The 17,796-nt window shown below is 38.0% G+C and overlaps 1 protein-coding gene across 1 annotated transcript; it reads left to right on the plus strand.

Annotated features, from left to right (window-relative positions):
• The first annotated feature begins 10,980 nt into the window (after window positions 1-10,980).
• Window positions 10,981-16,962, plus strand: CAV2 (caveolin 2). The gene is made up of 3 exons (XM_039222055.1): window positions 10,981-11,608; window positions 11,917-12,104; window positions 16,082-16,962. Exons 1-3 carry the CDS (start codon window positions 11,153-11,155, stop codon window positions 16,230-16,232), a joined length of 795 nt encoding a protein of 264 aa, XP_039077986.1. The 5' UTR covers window positions 10,981-11,152; the 3' UTR covers window positions 16,233-16,962.
• Window positions 16,963-17,796: the final 834 nt, after the last annotated feature.

Below are 17,796 nucleotides of genomic sequence, written 5' to 3' on the forward strand. Positions count from 1 at the left end.
AAACAATGTAATATCTGTCTCAAGCCTAAGGACCAGAGTTAATTAACTCACTATCCATTTCCCTGAAATGGAGAACCTGGACATGCTGGAAGAAGTCCTGGACCAAGACTCAAGAAATTTGACTTTACATTTTGGACCTAATATTTAGTAACAATGAAAACTGTCAATTCTATAAACTTCTTTAAGCTTTAGTTTCGTTGTCTCTAATATGGTATAATAATAATTGTATTGCCTAACTCACAGTATAGTTCTTAGCAGGAAATATAAAATGTATTTGAAGAAAAATATAAAAGACACATACAATACTAAGAATTCTGAGCTGGGTGAGAGAACTGAACCTTATTCAATATGAGGTCACCTCCCCTCCCTTTGGTTACCTTCTTTTCTGCAAGCATTGACCCTCTGAGGAGACTGAAGTATACTAAATATCTTTTCTGGTAATGGCAGAATTTAACACTTTCTCAGGCATTTTGTTTCATTCTTATGTCATTACCATTCCACAATGAAGAACCCAGGAAGAAGAGAGGTCAAGTAACAATCAAAGTTACACAGCTAATGATTTTTTAGAAAAGGAATTGGGGGCGCCTGGGTGGCTTAGTTGGTTAAGCGTCCGACTTTCGCTTAGGTCATGATCTCGCGGTTCGTGGGCTCAAGCCCCGCGTCGGGCTCTGTGCTGACTGCCAGCTCAGAGCCTGGAGCCTGTTTCAGTCTGTGACTCTCTCTCTCTCTGACCCTCCCCTGCTCACGCTGTCTCTCTCTCTCTCTCTCCTAGAAAAAAAAAAAAATTAAAAAAAAAAAAAAGAAAAGGAATTGAAATGTAATTCAAAACTCATGTCTTTTCTACTACATGATACTTTGGGGGAAAATTCTCTTTTCCTTAATCTCCTGAATGACTCTGATTGCTTTAAGACATCCCAAATTATAGTGTCTACCATCAATAGCCCTGAAAATGGGGAAAGATGGCCTGAAAACCGTTGTCCAGTCAGTGGCAATAAGTTTTCATTTGCCCAGGACAATCTCTGTCTACACTGGTTATCCTAATGTAATTATCAGCAGTGCCCTCCTTGCACCCTCAGAAATGTTTTGGTTTGTATCTGAGATGTTAACATTGGCTTTACACCATGATGGTTAATTAGAATCATCAAGAAATTAGATCAGTACTTCCCAACTGTCACTACTAGACACTGAAATTATAAATCTGTAAATGTGGGGCGCCTGGGTGGCTTAGTCGGTTAAGCGTCCGACTTTCGCTTAGGTCATGATCTCGCGGTTCGTGGGTTCGGGCCCCGCATCGGGCTTTGTGCTGACTGTCAGCTCAGAGCCTGGAGCCTGTTTCAGTCTGTGACTCCCTCTCTCTCTGACCCTCCCCTGCTCATGCTGTCTCTCTCTCTCTCTCTTAGAAATAAATAAAACATTAAAAAAAAACTTAAAAAAAATAAATCTGTAAATGTATTCCAAATTTATAAGTATATATATATATATATATATATATATATATATATTTCAGTTGTATGCAATTAAACTAAAAGGGAAAGCAAACCAAGAGAAATAGAGCAGTCATGGGCATGTAAATAAAGAATTATGATATTAAATATGTCCACATATTCAGAAAAAAATCCACTCACTCATACCAAGATATTTTATTTATTTAAATGTTTTAATGTTTTTATTTATTTTTGAGAGAGAGACAGAGCAAATGGGAGCGAGGCAGAGAGAGAGGGGGAGAACAGAATCTGAAGCAGACTCCAGGCTCTGAGCTGTTAGCACAGAGCCTGAAGCAGGGCTTGAACTCAGGAGCCTTGAGATCATGACCTGAGCTGAAGTTAGATGCTCGACTGACTGAGCCACCCAGGCACCCCATGATATTTTAAAAGACAGCTTATAAAAGCAAAATGTATCCTATAACACTTGATATATCCCTTCCCAGGAAGCAAGAAAAGTGAGTAAGAATGCATTTCCCAGCTAAGTTGATTATGTTGACCCCTCTGTGTTCCTATGAGTACATGTTTTCCAGTAATCCAACTTTTGGAAAAAATAACAGTCCCAAACCAGTACTCGATTTCACTTTTCATCTACCTTCTGATTTTAAAAAGACACCAGGGATCTGTCACCTTTCACTCTTGACATTGCCAATCTTGATATTTTCTTATATTCTTGTTGACTTACTAAATTCATGATGAGGATGTAGATCAATTAGAATTCTCACTCACTATTGGTGAAAGTGTAAATTGAAGTAATCACTTTATAAAATGAAAACACACTTTATAAAGTGTGTACACACATTTACCCTTTAACTCAGCAAATATTCTCTTAGATATAAACCCAACAGAAACATGTATACATCTGCACTAAAATAAATGTTCATAGCAATATTATTCACAGTAGCCCCTAAAAGGAAACAACCTACATATCCATCAACATTAGAGTAGATAAATGAATTGTGGTTTACTGATACAATGAAACAACACACTGCAATGACAGGAGATGAAATGAAAATGATAAAAAATTATTCATCTATACAACATGGATGTATCTCACAGTCATGTCTAATGAAATGAATTAGACTTTTAAAAGTGTTATATATGATACCCTTTATATAAAATTTAAAACAAACAAGTCTAATACATTATGTTCAAAGGATCATAGTTACATTGGGGGAGGAGATGAAGGTGATACAGAGATTGGTATAGATAGGTTTCTGAGGTCCAGTAATGTTCTATTTATTGATCTGCGTGGAGGTTATAGGGTATGTTTTCCTTGTGATAACTTGAGCTAATGCCTATAATTTGTTCACTTTGGTATCTATGCGTATATTACATAACACCTTAACAAAAATATATATATTCTTTGGCTGTTGTGTGAAGAAAATCATTTCTGAGAGAAGAACAGAAGCAGAGTCAAACATAGAGCTTACTGAGATGGCTCAGGTAAGATGTCAATTTAGATTAGGAGGGGGAAGTGCAAATAAAAGAAGGTAAAAGCATTGGGTTTTGAGGTAGAACTAATCAGCTTAATGGGGAAGAAGGCAATGAGCTAAATGAAAGAATTAGAGATGACTTTTGAGTTTTGAGTTTGACCAACTATATGAAAAGAATGACCAGAAGTTCAGATCTGGTGGTAGAAATCAAGAGCAAGGTTATAGACATATAACATTTGAGCCATCAAAGTTGTCAGCAGGGCATATAAATTTGAAGCTTAGAAACAGGCTTCAAATCACTAGCATATTTATACCCATTATATTGGAATGCTTTATAACTAAATTGTTTCTTAACCCTGCCCTATTCAAAATGTTACTAGTGACTGAATAAAGATATGAACAAAATTACAGATTAACAGCAAAGTAATACACTGAAAACTGTCAAAATTAAGAAAAAAAACCCTCAAAGGATTATAACATTTAATAGGAATAATACAGTCATCCTGTCAGGGTCAAATCATCAATTACTTCATGTTATCAGTCTGACCTAACCAAAATACAAAGGAGTACAAAAGATTGACAAAGTTAATATCCAGTGGTATTAGTTTGAATCAGCACCAGCATAGAGCAGTCAAAAAATCAATCAGTCTAGTGATCAATACAAAAAAGGTAATATAGAATGCTTGCTTTACCCTGTACTGCTGAGACCACAGACAAAGTGTCATGCTTTATGTGTGATTTTGAGATAAGGAACAGGACCAGAGAAAAAAGAGAATGAAAAGAATTTGGAAGCAGTGATTCACAAAGAACAATTGTAGGAAATGGATCTGTTAGTTAAAAGAGGGATTTAGTAGGAACGGTGTTGGTGTTTAAAAACTACCTTCAGACACTTCAACGTGCTAATATTTCACACTTTTTTTAAGCTGTAGAAGGCATAAAATGATATGGTAGAACGGAAGGAAGAAAAGGTTTCAGATAGAGGATTCTGGAACAAATAATGAAGAATTTTATAACAACCATATTTGAGTTTCTTATAAAATAATTCTCCATTGCCAAATATTCCAACAGTTTGTATAGTCAATTATGAAGATTCTCTGATAAGTGAACATTAATATAGAACCTCTAAATTCTTCCCAACCCTGAGATTAATGAGAAAGACTATGTGACTGAGGAAAACAATATTTTGGAAAAGAAGAGAGCAAGAAAAGAGAGGAGGAAAAAAGAAACAGTTCTATCATGGAAACACTTTGTAAGGCAGGAAAAACAAAACCCAACAAGGAAACACTAAAGAAACAGAAGAAAAGGAGATTCCTGGCATAAGTGTAGGCCCCTAGAGGAGGTTTTACTATTCTAAAACATCTTTCTACATTTAAAAGGACCTTACCTGCATTTTATTCTGTTTCTAAAAGATAGTCCTACTCTGATAGATAATCAGCTCCTATAATTAGAAATAATTTAAACGTAACATACATTTGTCACCTTTCATGTTTTCTATTATGCTATTTCAATTTTAATGAAAAAGACTTGCAATACATACATGGGGAAACTAGATAAGCTTTTCCAAAGTGATAAAATAATAACTCTATTTTTTGGTCCAAACATTTAGCTATTTGTGCTCTACTCCTTCAGAAAATACTTTGCTTTCATAGTAAGAGTCTTCAGAACCAAGTAATTTGAGTAACATGCCCTTTACAGCAACATTCTGCAAATTCTACTATTTCCAAATAAAGTAGTGTACAGTTTTTCAGGACCACAGTGTTTTACTATCTAAGTTTATTTTCGGTGACATGTTTATCCAAGAGCTTCCAATGACCACAATAATTTCTAAAAAGGAAAAAGCATACTTGTTAGTAAAATGTGTAATTATGTGAATGTATATAGACTAATAATAAGTGATAAGCAGAATCTTAAATTCATTCATTAAGGGAAAAAATGTCACTCTATTTAGTAAATAATTTTTATCACTTCCCAAAAGTGAGATGATGACGTAAATACAGATGTTATAGGAAACAGTGCATATTTCAATGAAAACTTTATTGTTTCTCTTGAGATTAGCATGAGGAAAATGTCTGAATGCTCTGAAGGATTCCTATTTTTTAAGAAAATACAAACATCCACTAAAATTGCTTTTGAAATACGACATTTAATCATTTACTAATTGTTTAACTAGAGAAAAATTACCTTATTGAGACACGGTAGAATGTCAATAGTCCTATATATGATATATTTAATAGAATAACTTCTTTAATGTCCACCTTTAGATCCAATCCTTTAGCTGTTCTAAACAAGGAACCTAGAAGTTAATGAGCAGTTGTCAGACAGTAAGGGCCTAACTGGGCTTCAGTGGCCCAGAAAGAGTAGATATAGACACATAAATTGACTAATTTATTTTGTGCCTCTATGTACTGTAAAAATCTGCCTTATAGTTTTGTGTAACCATAGAAAAGAAATAGACAAACATTATTTTTGTAAACTCTGTAGAAACAAAATTCTTCCCACATATTTATTGATAGAAAAATATAATCTAAAAATTCTTCTGCCCAACCCCTTGGCAATAATCCAGTCTTCCATCTGCTTTGTGCAGTTGGATTCCCTTTGCTCTTGGCTTCCAGATGACTCTCTTAAGCATTAAAGGTCACATAGTAGACACCAAAACACTAGTTTACAAGAATCAGGTGGAAGGCATTTTGTTTTTGTCTTTATTCTTATATTAGAAACATGCACTAAGACTAAACAAAATAAACAAAAAAAATTCCATGCTCTTTTCTCTTGACTAATGTAGATTAGCTATATTTTTAAATTGGAATTTACTCTAAATGAAAAGTGGAATAACATTTGTAAAAAAAGAAGAATTACTAGAGAAAACAAAGGCTTCAAATTGAGCTATACTTTTTCTGTTCAAAATAAAACCCCAAATCAAGAAAACAATCTCTAAATTTGTTGTCTCAATAATTAGTCATCTTATTATACACATTTCAGTATTTGGAAGACATGTAACTATTCATCTTTACAGAAATATGTTCCCACTTGAATATAGAGGAAGTTGTACTTATTAAGTGTTTAACTCAAAAGTTAGTGTTCACCAAAAACTAATTAGTGCCTATTTCATGTTGTGGAAAGATAAAATATCAAAGTCCTATGGAGATGTCTTATTTATATATTCAGTATTCCAGAAATGAACGGGATACTCAAAAAATTAAACAGGAACATCCTTTACTTATGGAAAACAGGATAAAATAAATCTAAAATTGTCATACATTGTTTTGAATAGAATGGAATGATCTGTCCTCTCAGCTCTAATCATGAATATAGACTTTTTAAGAGTGTTCTTTTTTCCTTGCCTATTTCTAATAGTTAAGTACTTCCAAACAAAAGTTAATTCTGGACATTGTTATATATGAAAAGAGGTTTTGGCCAGAGGAGGTGCTATTTGAAACAGCCAAATTAAGTTGGCACTAACTACAAGCAAATGACTATGCCTTAATATTAAACTAAAATTTCCCTGGTTCACTGGTACAAGGCTAATTTCATCCAGAATGTAGACAAAAAGACAAGTGATTGGTTAAAAAAAAAAAAAAAGAAGAGTAAGAAGCTTTCACTAAACACCATACAACTATCTGGCACCACTTCACAACAGTCGATTATTGAATAACTTTAATAACAGGTATTTTTTTTATCTGCTCCTTTAAATTGTTTTGTCTAGGGGCACCCGGTGGCTCAGTCAGGTTAAGCACCCTACTTCTGCTTAGGTCATGATCTTGGGGTCTAGTCCATGGGTTTGAGCCCCTGGCTGGGCTCTCTGTTCATAGCTCAGAGTCTGGATCCTGTTTCAGATTTTGTGTGTGTCTCTCTCTCTGTCACGCCCCCCCTCACCCCCCGACTCACACTCTGTCTCTCTCACTCAAAAATAAATAAACATTAAAAATTAAAAAATAATAAATTGGTTTGTCATAGGCTAGCCTGTGTATTGAGGAGGGGATAATTGGAGGGTGGGTATGGAAAGGGGAGAGATGAAAAGATACACTGATGAAGAGGAGTAGGGGACAGGGGCTGGAACAGACTGTGGGAAGGCCACTATCCATAGGGAGAATGGGTCGCACAGGACAGTGGAGGGCTTTCCAAATTTCTCAGGCTTAGTCCTTGCTGACAGTAAGCAAGTCTAGGAAGAGATGCTTAAGGGATTGCCTGTCTGTGCCATTAACAAGTCTATAGACTTCTTTATTAAGGTCACCTAAAATTTGAAAAGCTATTCAGTTGCTATAGAGTGTCAAAATTATTAACCTTTACAGCCCTAAGAATATAAAGAAGTCCCAAATCTCCATTTTTCCAGCTATAATTATTCAAACTCTTCTGGTCCTTGTGAGGCAAGAGCAGGTGGTTGCAAGGTAGAAAGGGCCTGGTAGTTAGTTGCTTCTTGTTGGTCTCTTGATGAGGTATATGTATCCCTCAAATAATACCAGCATTATATTGAAAATCTGTAACTAATTACTGATAATGGATTTTTCTAAAAACTTTACAGACCAAACAAGGATCCTCAAGCTTAATTTTAAAAAAGTCTAGAGTTTCTGACAAATTGGTATTACAATTCTGAGATTAATCTTAAGCGTGAGTATGTAACTGGACAGCTGGAACTTAATTTTTCCCATTCACAGGAAGAACTGTTTCAACAATGTCCTATCCAATGATTCTCAGCCTGGAAAAGGAGGGGAAAGGTGATTTTGGCCTCCAGGGGATATTTGGCAACATCTGGAAATATTTTGGGTTGTCATGACTGGGGAGCGCTACTGGCAACTAGTGGGCAGAGGGCAGGGATGCTGCTAAACACCCTACATTGCACAAGACAGCTCCTCACAGCAAAGACTGATCTGACCCAAAATGTCAGTAAGTGCTGAGGTCGGAAAACTGGTTTACTCCAAATGCTTTAACCATTATTAAACCATAATACCATAATGGTGAAATTAAGAAGTCATTATTATTTTCATTAATAATTAATTTGCACAATGGTAGTTAGAAAAAAATAGACCCTGCCTAAAGTTTTATGTTGGCTATAAAGCTATACAGAAGGAAAAAAAGCTATACAGAAAGGAAAGGAAAGGAAAGGAAAGGAAAGGAAAGGAAAGGAAAGGAAAGGAAAGGAAAGGAAAGGAAAGGAAAAGAGGAGGGAAGAGGAAGGGAGGAAGAAAGAGGAAAGAAGGAAAGAAAGAAGGATGGGAGGAAGAGGGAAGTAAAGGAAGGAAGGGGAAGGAAAGGAAAAAGGAGAGAAGAGTGAAGGGGAAAAAATTACTTACTTTTATTCATAAAAGCATTCACAATTTCAATGAACTAAAAAAATCATCTTTCTCAGACAATACACTGAGTAAAGTGAGGAACAAAATAATTATAAACTATCCTACTCATAAATACTAATTATTATTAAGTTGTTATTCTTCAAATATATTAATATATCATCTGAAAATCAGCCCTCTTATCAGGAGCTATGATAACAACTAAAAGACAAATGCATTAGCACATTGTTTAGTTCCCTTGGTTATAGGGCAATTTAGAAAAATTAAAGAAAGCTATTGAATAGAAATCCTGTAGTTTGGGGATACTACAGTGTGCTCAGCCATTTAGCTCCAACTCACTTCCTATCTTCTCCTTTTCCTGGTAGATTTTTCTTCCAATTAGTAGGGACCGTTTACTGTGGCAATCATTTGTTTAAAGTCCTTGAGAAGAGGGGCGCCTGGGTGGCTTAGTCGGTTAAGCGTCAACTTTTGCTTAGGTCATGATCTCACTGTTCCTGGGTTAGGCCCAGCGTTGGGCTCTGTGCTGACTGCCAGCTCAGAGCCTGGAGCCTGTTTCAGAGTCTGTCACTCCCTCTCTCTCTGACCCTCCCCTGCTCACACTGTCTCTCTCTCCTAGAAATAAATAAAACATTAAAAAAAAATTTAAAGTCCTTGAGAACAAACAGTAGCTAACATTTTCTAGGCATCTACAAATAAGATAAGCAAAATCTTTTTTTCTTTTTTTTTTTTTGCTCCTCTAAAAAGAATCTTTGGTATTAAAATGGTGAAATGAACAAGAATAAGAACCTCACACAGATCAATCCATGGTGAAGGTGCTCAAGAAAAATTTGATAATATGGGGCGCCTGGGTGGCTTTCGCAGTTAAGCGTCCGACTTTGCTTAGGTCATGATCTCGCGGTTCGTGGGTTCGAGCCCCGCGTCGGGCTCTGTGCTGACTGCCAGCTCAGAGCCTGGAGCCTGTTTCAGTCTGTGACTCCCTCTCTCTCTGACCCTCCCCTGCTCACGCTCTCTCTCTCTCTCTCTCTCTCTCTCCTAGAAATAAATAAAAACATTAAAAAAAATTAAAAAAAAAAGAAAAATTTGATAATAAATGAATGAATGAATTCTCCTTTTCTAAGGATTGTTCTAAATACAAGCCTGAACTGGTATATTTTAACTTAAGTTTTAGAGTTACGTTTTCATAAATACCTATCATTGTACAAATGAATCTATAATCTAAGCTATCCTATTAAGACAATGTTATTAATTTCTTCTGCTTTTTGGCCTCCTAGCCCTGCTGCCTAAAGAATGAGTCAATTACTTGTGGTAACTATTGCAAATGTCTTCCTAATCCCACTGGAAATGTAAATGTGATCAGAGGGAAGAAAGGAAAGAAGCCCTAATGCCAGATTTTCAGCCACCACTTAAACTCACACTAGCACTATGGGAATGACTTTCTTCTTCAGGAACATCTTAAAATCTGGGATTATTTTAAGGAAAACAAATTTTTACAAAATGTTAGCTGTAAATTCATTTATTTTCCAGTTCCTGGTAAATGGTATTATGAATTTTCCTAAGGATTAATGTCTTCCATTCACTTTGATAAACCATTTGGACAAGGACTCTAGAAGAGCCCCAACTCTCAGAGTCAGTCGGCTTCAGTGAAAGGAGGAAGTAGAGAAGGTTAGAAAAGCAATAAGCACAATGTCTAAGTCATCACTTTGGGATGAACTGAACATGAATAAAATTGGGAAAGCAAAGTAAGAAAGAAGAGAAGGGGCAAGCTGGACCACCTCTGGGAGAGGAAGGGGCACCTTGGCAGGCATGAGATTGAAACGCAGTGTTACTGCCATTTTTACAGGGTAGTAGCAGTAAGTAAACTCAGCATTTAATTTAGAAATACTGAGTTAGGGCTCCAAAATACTTCTCTTATTCCGATCCTGCTCTTTGTGTATAATTTTTATTGTTTCAAAAGCCTTTTTTCCCCCAGAAGAAGTAATTCTTCAAACCCAGTTCACAGAACAGGATTTGATACATGCCACAAGTTCCAGTGCACTGTATTTCAGTAATACTTGACTGCGTTCCTACTATGTCTTAGGCACTGAGCAAACCTCAGGCACCCGAAGCCTAAGACCCATTATTTTGCTTTTGGCATATTTTCACTGAGTGCTTTCCCTCCCCCAAGCAAGTACCTAAGTCCACCAGACTTTTAACTCTTTATACCTCTTTAATCTTTTAACCCTTCCCTTCTGAAAGCTTCGTGTAGTCAGGAGTCTGGGTCTTATGTTGCAGTGTGCCTTTACCCAGGGGTTTGTCTACATGTTTCCCACAAGATAGTTGTGGATATGACTGCATCTCAGAGATAACAGAAATTTTTCAAGGCTTGATTCACAGGAAAATTAAGCGTTTTAATTTAGAAGGAAAAAAGAGAGGCCTCCTCTCTGCTCTGAGGGTGCAACCTCTAGGAGCAGTGAGCTCACCAAAGCAACTCCATTTCCTCACCTTGCCTCCAGCAGGCTCACACATTCTGTGGGCGCCGGGATAGGTGAAGAGCTGCTGCGCTTGCCGGTCCTCTAGCACTTTCAGGATTGCCTGGCAATCAGGTGCGTCATAGCTGTGTGTGAGAGACCATGTAAGAGTTTGATGGGAATTTAATGCTCAATTACTGTGAAGCAGCAACGACTCCTCCCATTTTACAAGGAGGTAGCTGAAGTCCCGGGCACACACGGGAAATGGTAGAGCAGGGAGGAGAAGCCAGATCTTGTGCTCCTGTACCCGCGCTCCTAACCACCTAGCTGTCTCCCAGCAGTCGGTCCACCATCCCTGAACAACCTGCCAGCCAGCTCTTAAGGTTATCACAGTTCTAGGCATCAAGCGATGAGACAAGGGCGGGGGGCGCTCTGGCCCCTCTGTGGCAGGAATACGGGTCCGGGTCCCCGGGGCACGCTTCGCTCGCCCGTGCAGGGGCGGAATGTGTTTGCTGGGATGGCTCCCGTCCGGGAGACAGACTGGGACCTGGCCAGAAAGTGGCGGCGGGACTCGCGGGGCGGGAGCCACCTCTCCGGCTGCGTCCGGTTCCCGCCCCTCAGACCGGGCCGCAGGGCGGGGCTCGGGTCGGGTCCGGGCCGGGAGCGGTAGCCGGCAGCTGGAAGCAGCCGCCGCCCGGGCCGCGCCGGGAGAGGCGAGGCGAGGCGAGGCGAGGCAGGGCGGGGCCGCGCGCGACGGGAAGGGGAGGCCGCGCCGGCCCGGCTGCACCCGCCGCGCACCGAGCGCCGCGATGGGGCTGGAGACCGAGAAAGCAGACGTCCAGCTCTTCATGGACGACGACTCCTACAGCCGCCACAGCGGCGTCGACTACGCCGACCTGGATAAGTTCGCGGACTCCGGCTCCGGCCGGGATCCCCACCGGCTCAACTCGAACCTCAAGGTGAAAACAGGGGCGGGCTGTAACCTGGGCCGCGCCACGGCCTGGGGGCGCTGGTGCCGCCTTTACCCCAGCCCGGACCCCACCCTCCTCCCTCGCCACTCGGTCAGCCCCTAGGGTCCGGGACCCAGAATCCATAGGCCTCGGGGCCGCCCGTGTAACCAGAATTCTTAGCCAAATTCCTGTGAGCCCAACTTCACCCTAAGAGAAGATAGGGCATCCCAGCTCTCTTCTCCCACACGAGCACCCCTCCTTCCCGGGGGGCCGCAGGTTGGGTGACAGTTCGGGATCCCTGTGTCTTGCCTCTGCAGGTGGGCTTCGAGGATGTAATTGCAGAGCCTGTGTCTACGCACTCCTTTGACAAAGTGTGGATCTGCAGCCATGCCCTCTTTGAAATCAGCAAATACGTGATGTACAAGTTCCTGACATTGTTCCTGGCTATTCCCCTGGCCTTCGCGGCAGGAATTCTCTTTGCCACCCTCAGCTGTCTGCACATCTGGTGAGAAGGGGTACACAGGGGTGGACCAACTTTCTGAAATGTAGGAATGCTCTTTGCCACCTGCCCCCTGCACTCCCCTGCTCCCAGGGCAGCTCGCAAGAAGGTGCATCAGTTCACCCACGCAACAGCAAGAACGGGGAGACCTGGTGGGGCAGTATGTTTTCTTTAGAATCACAGGTTGGGTTAGGAGTTTAAACAGATGCAATGTTCCTCTGTCCTCGGGTGTGAGTTTTCTTTCCGATGTTAATAAGGCCCAGCTGACTAGAGGTGGAGACCTGGAGGCCATGCTTCCTGCCACAAGCTGTTCTCTTATAGGGCTGAGTTAGGACTTGTGCCAGTAGTTCTGGGCTAGGCTCTTATTTCTTTCATCACCTTTTATTCAGTCACCACCTGTGCTTGGGGTAAAACAAAAGTGATCTCTGAGCACAACGCCAGTGACAGTATAATTGAACAGGGGTATCAGACCTGGTTAAGCGGTGCTATGGAGGGGGCTGCTCCAATCCTGCTACTAGCAAATGGCAAGGATGAGACTAGAGGAGATGCCATGTGTGTGCAATTGTGAGGGGCCCCCAGCACAAATGAATGAAAACTCAAGCTGCATAGGATAATGAAATGAGAAGGCCTCCAAATTACTTTTTCACCTATGAGACATGGGGAATGGCATCAACTTCAAGGGAAAAGAAGTATAGAAACCTACTAGGCATTGACAGGGTGTTTTGAGTAACTTTATTCACACTCAAAATGCATCGTAAAACTTTGGAGAATGTTTTAAGCATTAAAAAACTTTTGAAGGAAAATGTTGTATTTACCAAGAAATTGTTTTGTTATTGTATTAAAAGATACTCACTTTAACCTGAGAGAAAGAACATTCTGATCACCCCAGGAGTATTGTGACAGTTGTCAAGCTTGTGCTTTAGGGCAGTCCTGGCGAAATGTATAATCTTAAAATGCCTCTGTGTCTTTCTTAATCACTTTATATGGTGTTGCCACACCCTAATACATGTTGTGTTCATTGCTAAACGTTAAGAAATTATTCTCAATTCCATTTTACGTTGTAAATCAATTTCCTTTAGTAACTTAGCTAGCTAGTTAATCAAATAAATTTACTGAATGTTCAGGTTGTGCTGGGCACTGGGCCCAGGATGAGTAAGACAGATGTAGAATCCACCTTCAGTTTATTCATAGCGTATGGCAACTGGCTAAGTATAGAAGTAGATGCTGAGGAAAACTCTGGTAAATCTGTTGATGAAGGGGGAGGCACTGGAAAGATAGAGATAGATCTAAATAGAATCTGAATAGAGAGAAAGATCTAAAAAGTGTTTTTTGTTTTTTTTTAAGTTTTGAGAGAGAGAGAGAAAGTGAGAGAGAGTATGTGTGAGCAAGGGAGGGGCTGAGAGAGAAGGAGAAAGAGAATCCCAAGCAGGCTCCTCGCTGTGAGCAGGGAGCCCAAAGTAGGCTTGGACTCATAAAACCATGAGATCATGACCTGAGCCAAAATCAAGAGTCAAACACTCAACAGACTGCACCACCCAGGTGCCCCTAAAAAAATCTTTAAAGGATAAATAAAAATTCACCAAATAAGTAAAGGACAAAGACACCAATTTAATTTGATCACTAAAGATTGAAAACAACTAAAATATACTGAAAGTGCCACAAGACTGGAAGAGGAATGAAAATCTTTGCCTTTATACGTAAGCAGATTCACAAAGCCCAGATGTACAGTTAACTCATAGTCTGATATTAGCACATGAATTTTTAAAAGGAGGCCTCAGCCAGCACATAAAATTTTGGATTCCTAATTAACTGAAATCAGTCATCTAACCTCTTTAAAAAATGTGACAAAATGAGTGGCCACATAGCATAGTGTGAAATGTTGGCTATGAAGCTATTTGGAAGTATAGAGTGCCATATTTATAATCAACAGAGCTTGTCTTTCCTAAAGCACTTGCTAAGGAATTGAAAACAAAATGGTTTTCATTTACTAAACGACAGAAAGTTATAAGTAAAGCTACAATTACCAAATGATCCTTCTCTTCACCTGGTTCTCTTGAAAAATGGAAGGTTTTTTTTTTTTTTTTTTTTGTATGTGGTGCTTCCAATGATGAATCGTCAAACCATTTCTTTTTCAGCCACATAAAATGTATTATTTAACCTCAGCTCGCTTTTCAGATTACATTCATGTGGGACATTAATATTTAACCATCATCCATTCATCATCAGGCAGCTGTGATTGCAAGCAAAAGAGTAACTAACTTCAAACAAAAATGGTTAAAAGTTAGTTTATAAAACTAACTTGATAAAACAGATTTATCATTAATGAATTACATTCCCATGACATGATAAGACCAGACCAAGGAGAGGCAGAGACCTTACAGAACAAATCTATTTGAGTAAGCCTTTCTTCTGTCTATTTTACTTCCCTTTCTTTTTTCTTTTGGCAGGGAATAAGGGGCTGTTTATTATAAAGAGGTTGGTGACCAAAGTTATGAAAGTATGCAGCAATAGATATTCAAACCACATCACATCTTCACAGTAGATCTGATTTTAGATTCTTTAAACAAACAAATAACAAAACAAAAACACCTGGAACTCAATCTGGTGATTTCAGATTGTTCTATTTATATATGATGGCCTCATATATACATTATAATAACAGCATCAAATAAATATTTCAAGGGTATATAATAAATGTTAATCTTGATAGCCAATCATAAGAGCGCCTGTTCTTACTTTAATTTGTGGTGATATGCTCAGGCCACATATCAAGTGAGAAATATAATGGGATAAGAAGTCAAAAGTTGTCATCATTCAGGTTTCCATTCAACTGTTTAGCTTGAAACACCCAGTAATTAATTTTCTTTAAAAATTTCTTTAAGTCTTTAGCACTTGGAACAAAACATGAGATAAATATAAGTGTATACAGACAGTCAATATGAATAATTCAGTATTCTAAAAATATCTCAATCAGACATTTGCCTGATCTTCCTTTCACCTTTGGCTAAGCACAACAGACCTTTATTTAAGCCACATTTTAATAGCAAATCAAGAAAATCAACCTTACTTCCTTGTGCCCATCCAGATAATAATAAAAATTCCATTGAAGCTCCCAGCAATTCCCAAGTATTGAAAGATACTTTTGTGCTCAAATAGCACTACTACAACAGAGAGCATTATTCAGAGGATTACATAGAAAATTAATCAGCCTGAGGAATATGCACATTTGCAGTTAAGAAAAGACATATAGAAAAAATTTCAGGATAATATAGGTTGTTTTGTCTAAGAGTTTTGATGGGGTTCTATCAAAATATTTGCAGGGTTCTTTAACTCTACCACACAGCTCTTTTTAGTGTATGTAATTACTATGGAAAATTAGTAATATTAAGCATGACAGAATGCTAAATTCACTTCAGCTCAAACCTTTAATAAAGGTCAAGGATGTCCTCACTTAAAGAGCTTCCATTCTAGCAGAAAAGACAGAAATATCATAATTGACTTATGATACCTTTTGGTAAATTTGACAATTAAGAGATTTTATTTTAGTACTGTGGAAGCACAAAAAAGAAGTCTCCAACCCAGCCTGGCTGTGGGGTAGGGAAGTGGAATGAGGAAACAGGAAAGGTTACCAGGTAGTAGAACCTTAGAGAAACAGGAAGAATTAAGCAGGTTAATGTTTAGAGGCAGCAATCAGGTTGATCCATTTACTGGTTTATTTATTTTTTGTTTTACTGATTCAGACAGCATGCCACCAATAGAAAGAATACTAGTGTTTATCATCTACACGCCTGTTTATTTTTTTAAGCAACATATTTCTGTGCATCTTATCACCATGTGGGTCACTGTTCATTTACTTGTTTCAAATGTTTGACCAAATTTAGGTAAATTAGGCCATTATTATATCTTTTCATGCATGTTCAAGAGTCAGTGGCCTTATTTGGTAACATCAATAATCCTTACACAAATCTCTTCTTCCATTCCAGGATTATAATGCCTTTTGTAAAGACCTGCCTAATGGTCCTGCCTTCGGTGCAGACAATATGGAAGAGCATAACAGATGTTGTCATTGCCCCATTGTGCACAAGTGTAGGACGTAGCTTCTCTTCTGTCAGCTTGCAACTGAGCCACGACTGAACACTTGAACCCTCATCTAGAGATTTGGATACTGTAATACGTCTGTGTTGTTACAATGTAAAAGCACTACTGTTCATTTCCCAATTGTTCTCATCCAGAAAATTTTTAAGATGAGCAACCACATTTAGAAATGTTTATTGGCAGATCTTTTCAAATAATCCTTTTCTAATTAGTAGCCAAGGATTTCATATCAAACTTTATAGCCAGAATTATGAGTAGGTTGGCAACACTTAATGTTAAAGGCAGACAGTTTGAGCTTTAGTACAAAAATATACATTTCATAGTGATGAATTTATAAAGATCAAGGGACATTTCTTAGACACTATAATAGTTTTGTGCACAACCACTCATAAAAATATGCAATTTCTTTTTTTTTTTACTCTGAAAAGTAATACTTTTAAAATTACCTTTGCAGAAAAAGTCATGGTTATACTTACAGAAAAAATATACAAAGATCCTAGAAACTGCAGTAACAAAAGCATGCAGTGGTAATAGGAGCTATCTAATATAATAAAACAAATGTGAAAATAGATTCATGAACATCTGTTCCTTTAAATAAGAAATTGTTAACCTGCAGGTGTATTTAATAAGATGTTTCATTTTACTGTATATTTTGCACTTAATGTAAATGTTGCTCTAATCGGATTGCTTTCAAGCACTTTTATTATATTTGTTATCTTATTGAACTAATATATAGAATGAATAAATGTATCTTTCCTGGGGAACTTCATTGGTGAGATTGCACTGTCTTGATTATGTAAGCATATATATCTTCTTTGGAAATAGAATATAAAAGAGGCTTTTCTTTTTATACAAGGCTTTTCTTTTTAAATTTTTTAAGCAAAATCCTAAAATGTTTTATGACTTATGTTTTTCTGGCTGTGACTTTAAAAATAATCCAGATCTAATTGGTATTTCATCTAGGAGATTCTTTCTCTCTCACAGTTAGAAATTAAACCTGTATTCTTCATTCCTGTTAATGTCTCACTTTACCTTTAAGTAATACTGGTGCTATTTAATAACACTCAACATAAATTTTTGACACTTAAGTACTATTTCAACTACAGTGATTCATGGAGAAAGACTTATAAGAAAGTTGTCAATTTGTTGGGCCCATGCTATTGAGCTACATATATATAAGTTAAAAAGTAACAGATACAGACTTTGAAGATGTTATCTGATATGGATTTTGTTACACAGCATAAAATTATTCTTATTATTTTTGAACTGTAGAGTTCTATTTCAATGTTATGAGTCACTGTTATTTTAAAAATTTCATTATCCAAAACGATAGGCCTGTACAAAAGATGTCTATGACATAAGCAGTTACTATAATTTACACATCATAAAAGTGTATAAATGCCCAAATTTCAGAATTATTATCAGAATCTGAATTAACATTCCTTTGAACATCTTCATAGATGACAAATGTTCATTCAATGAAGATTAATCTTACTTTTCCAAACTACCAGGACTAGTGAATATAAAGGATGACTGCACTGGAATACTACTAGGGCCAAAGTAGACAAATGATTAAGTTACAAAACTCCTTTCTTTTTGATGA

The sequence above is a fragment of the Hyaena hyaena genome, unplaced genomic scaffold (genome assembly GCF_003009895.1).
Source record: "Hyaena hyaena isolate Hyena2069 unplaced genomic scaffold, ASM300989v1 scaffold_1044, whole genome shotgun sequence".
In the NCBI taxonomy this organism is placed as follows: Eukaryota; Metazoa; Chordata; class Mammalia; order Carnivora; family Hyaenidae; genus Hyaena; species Hyaena hyaena.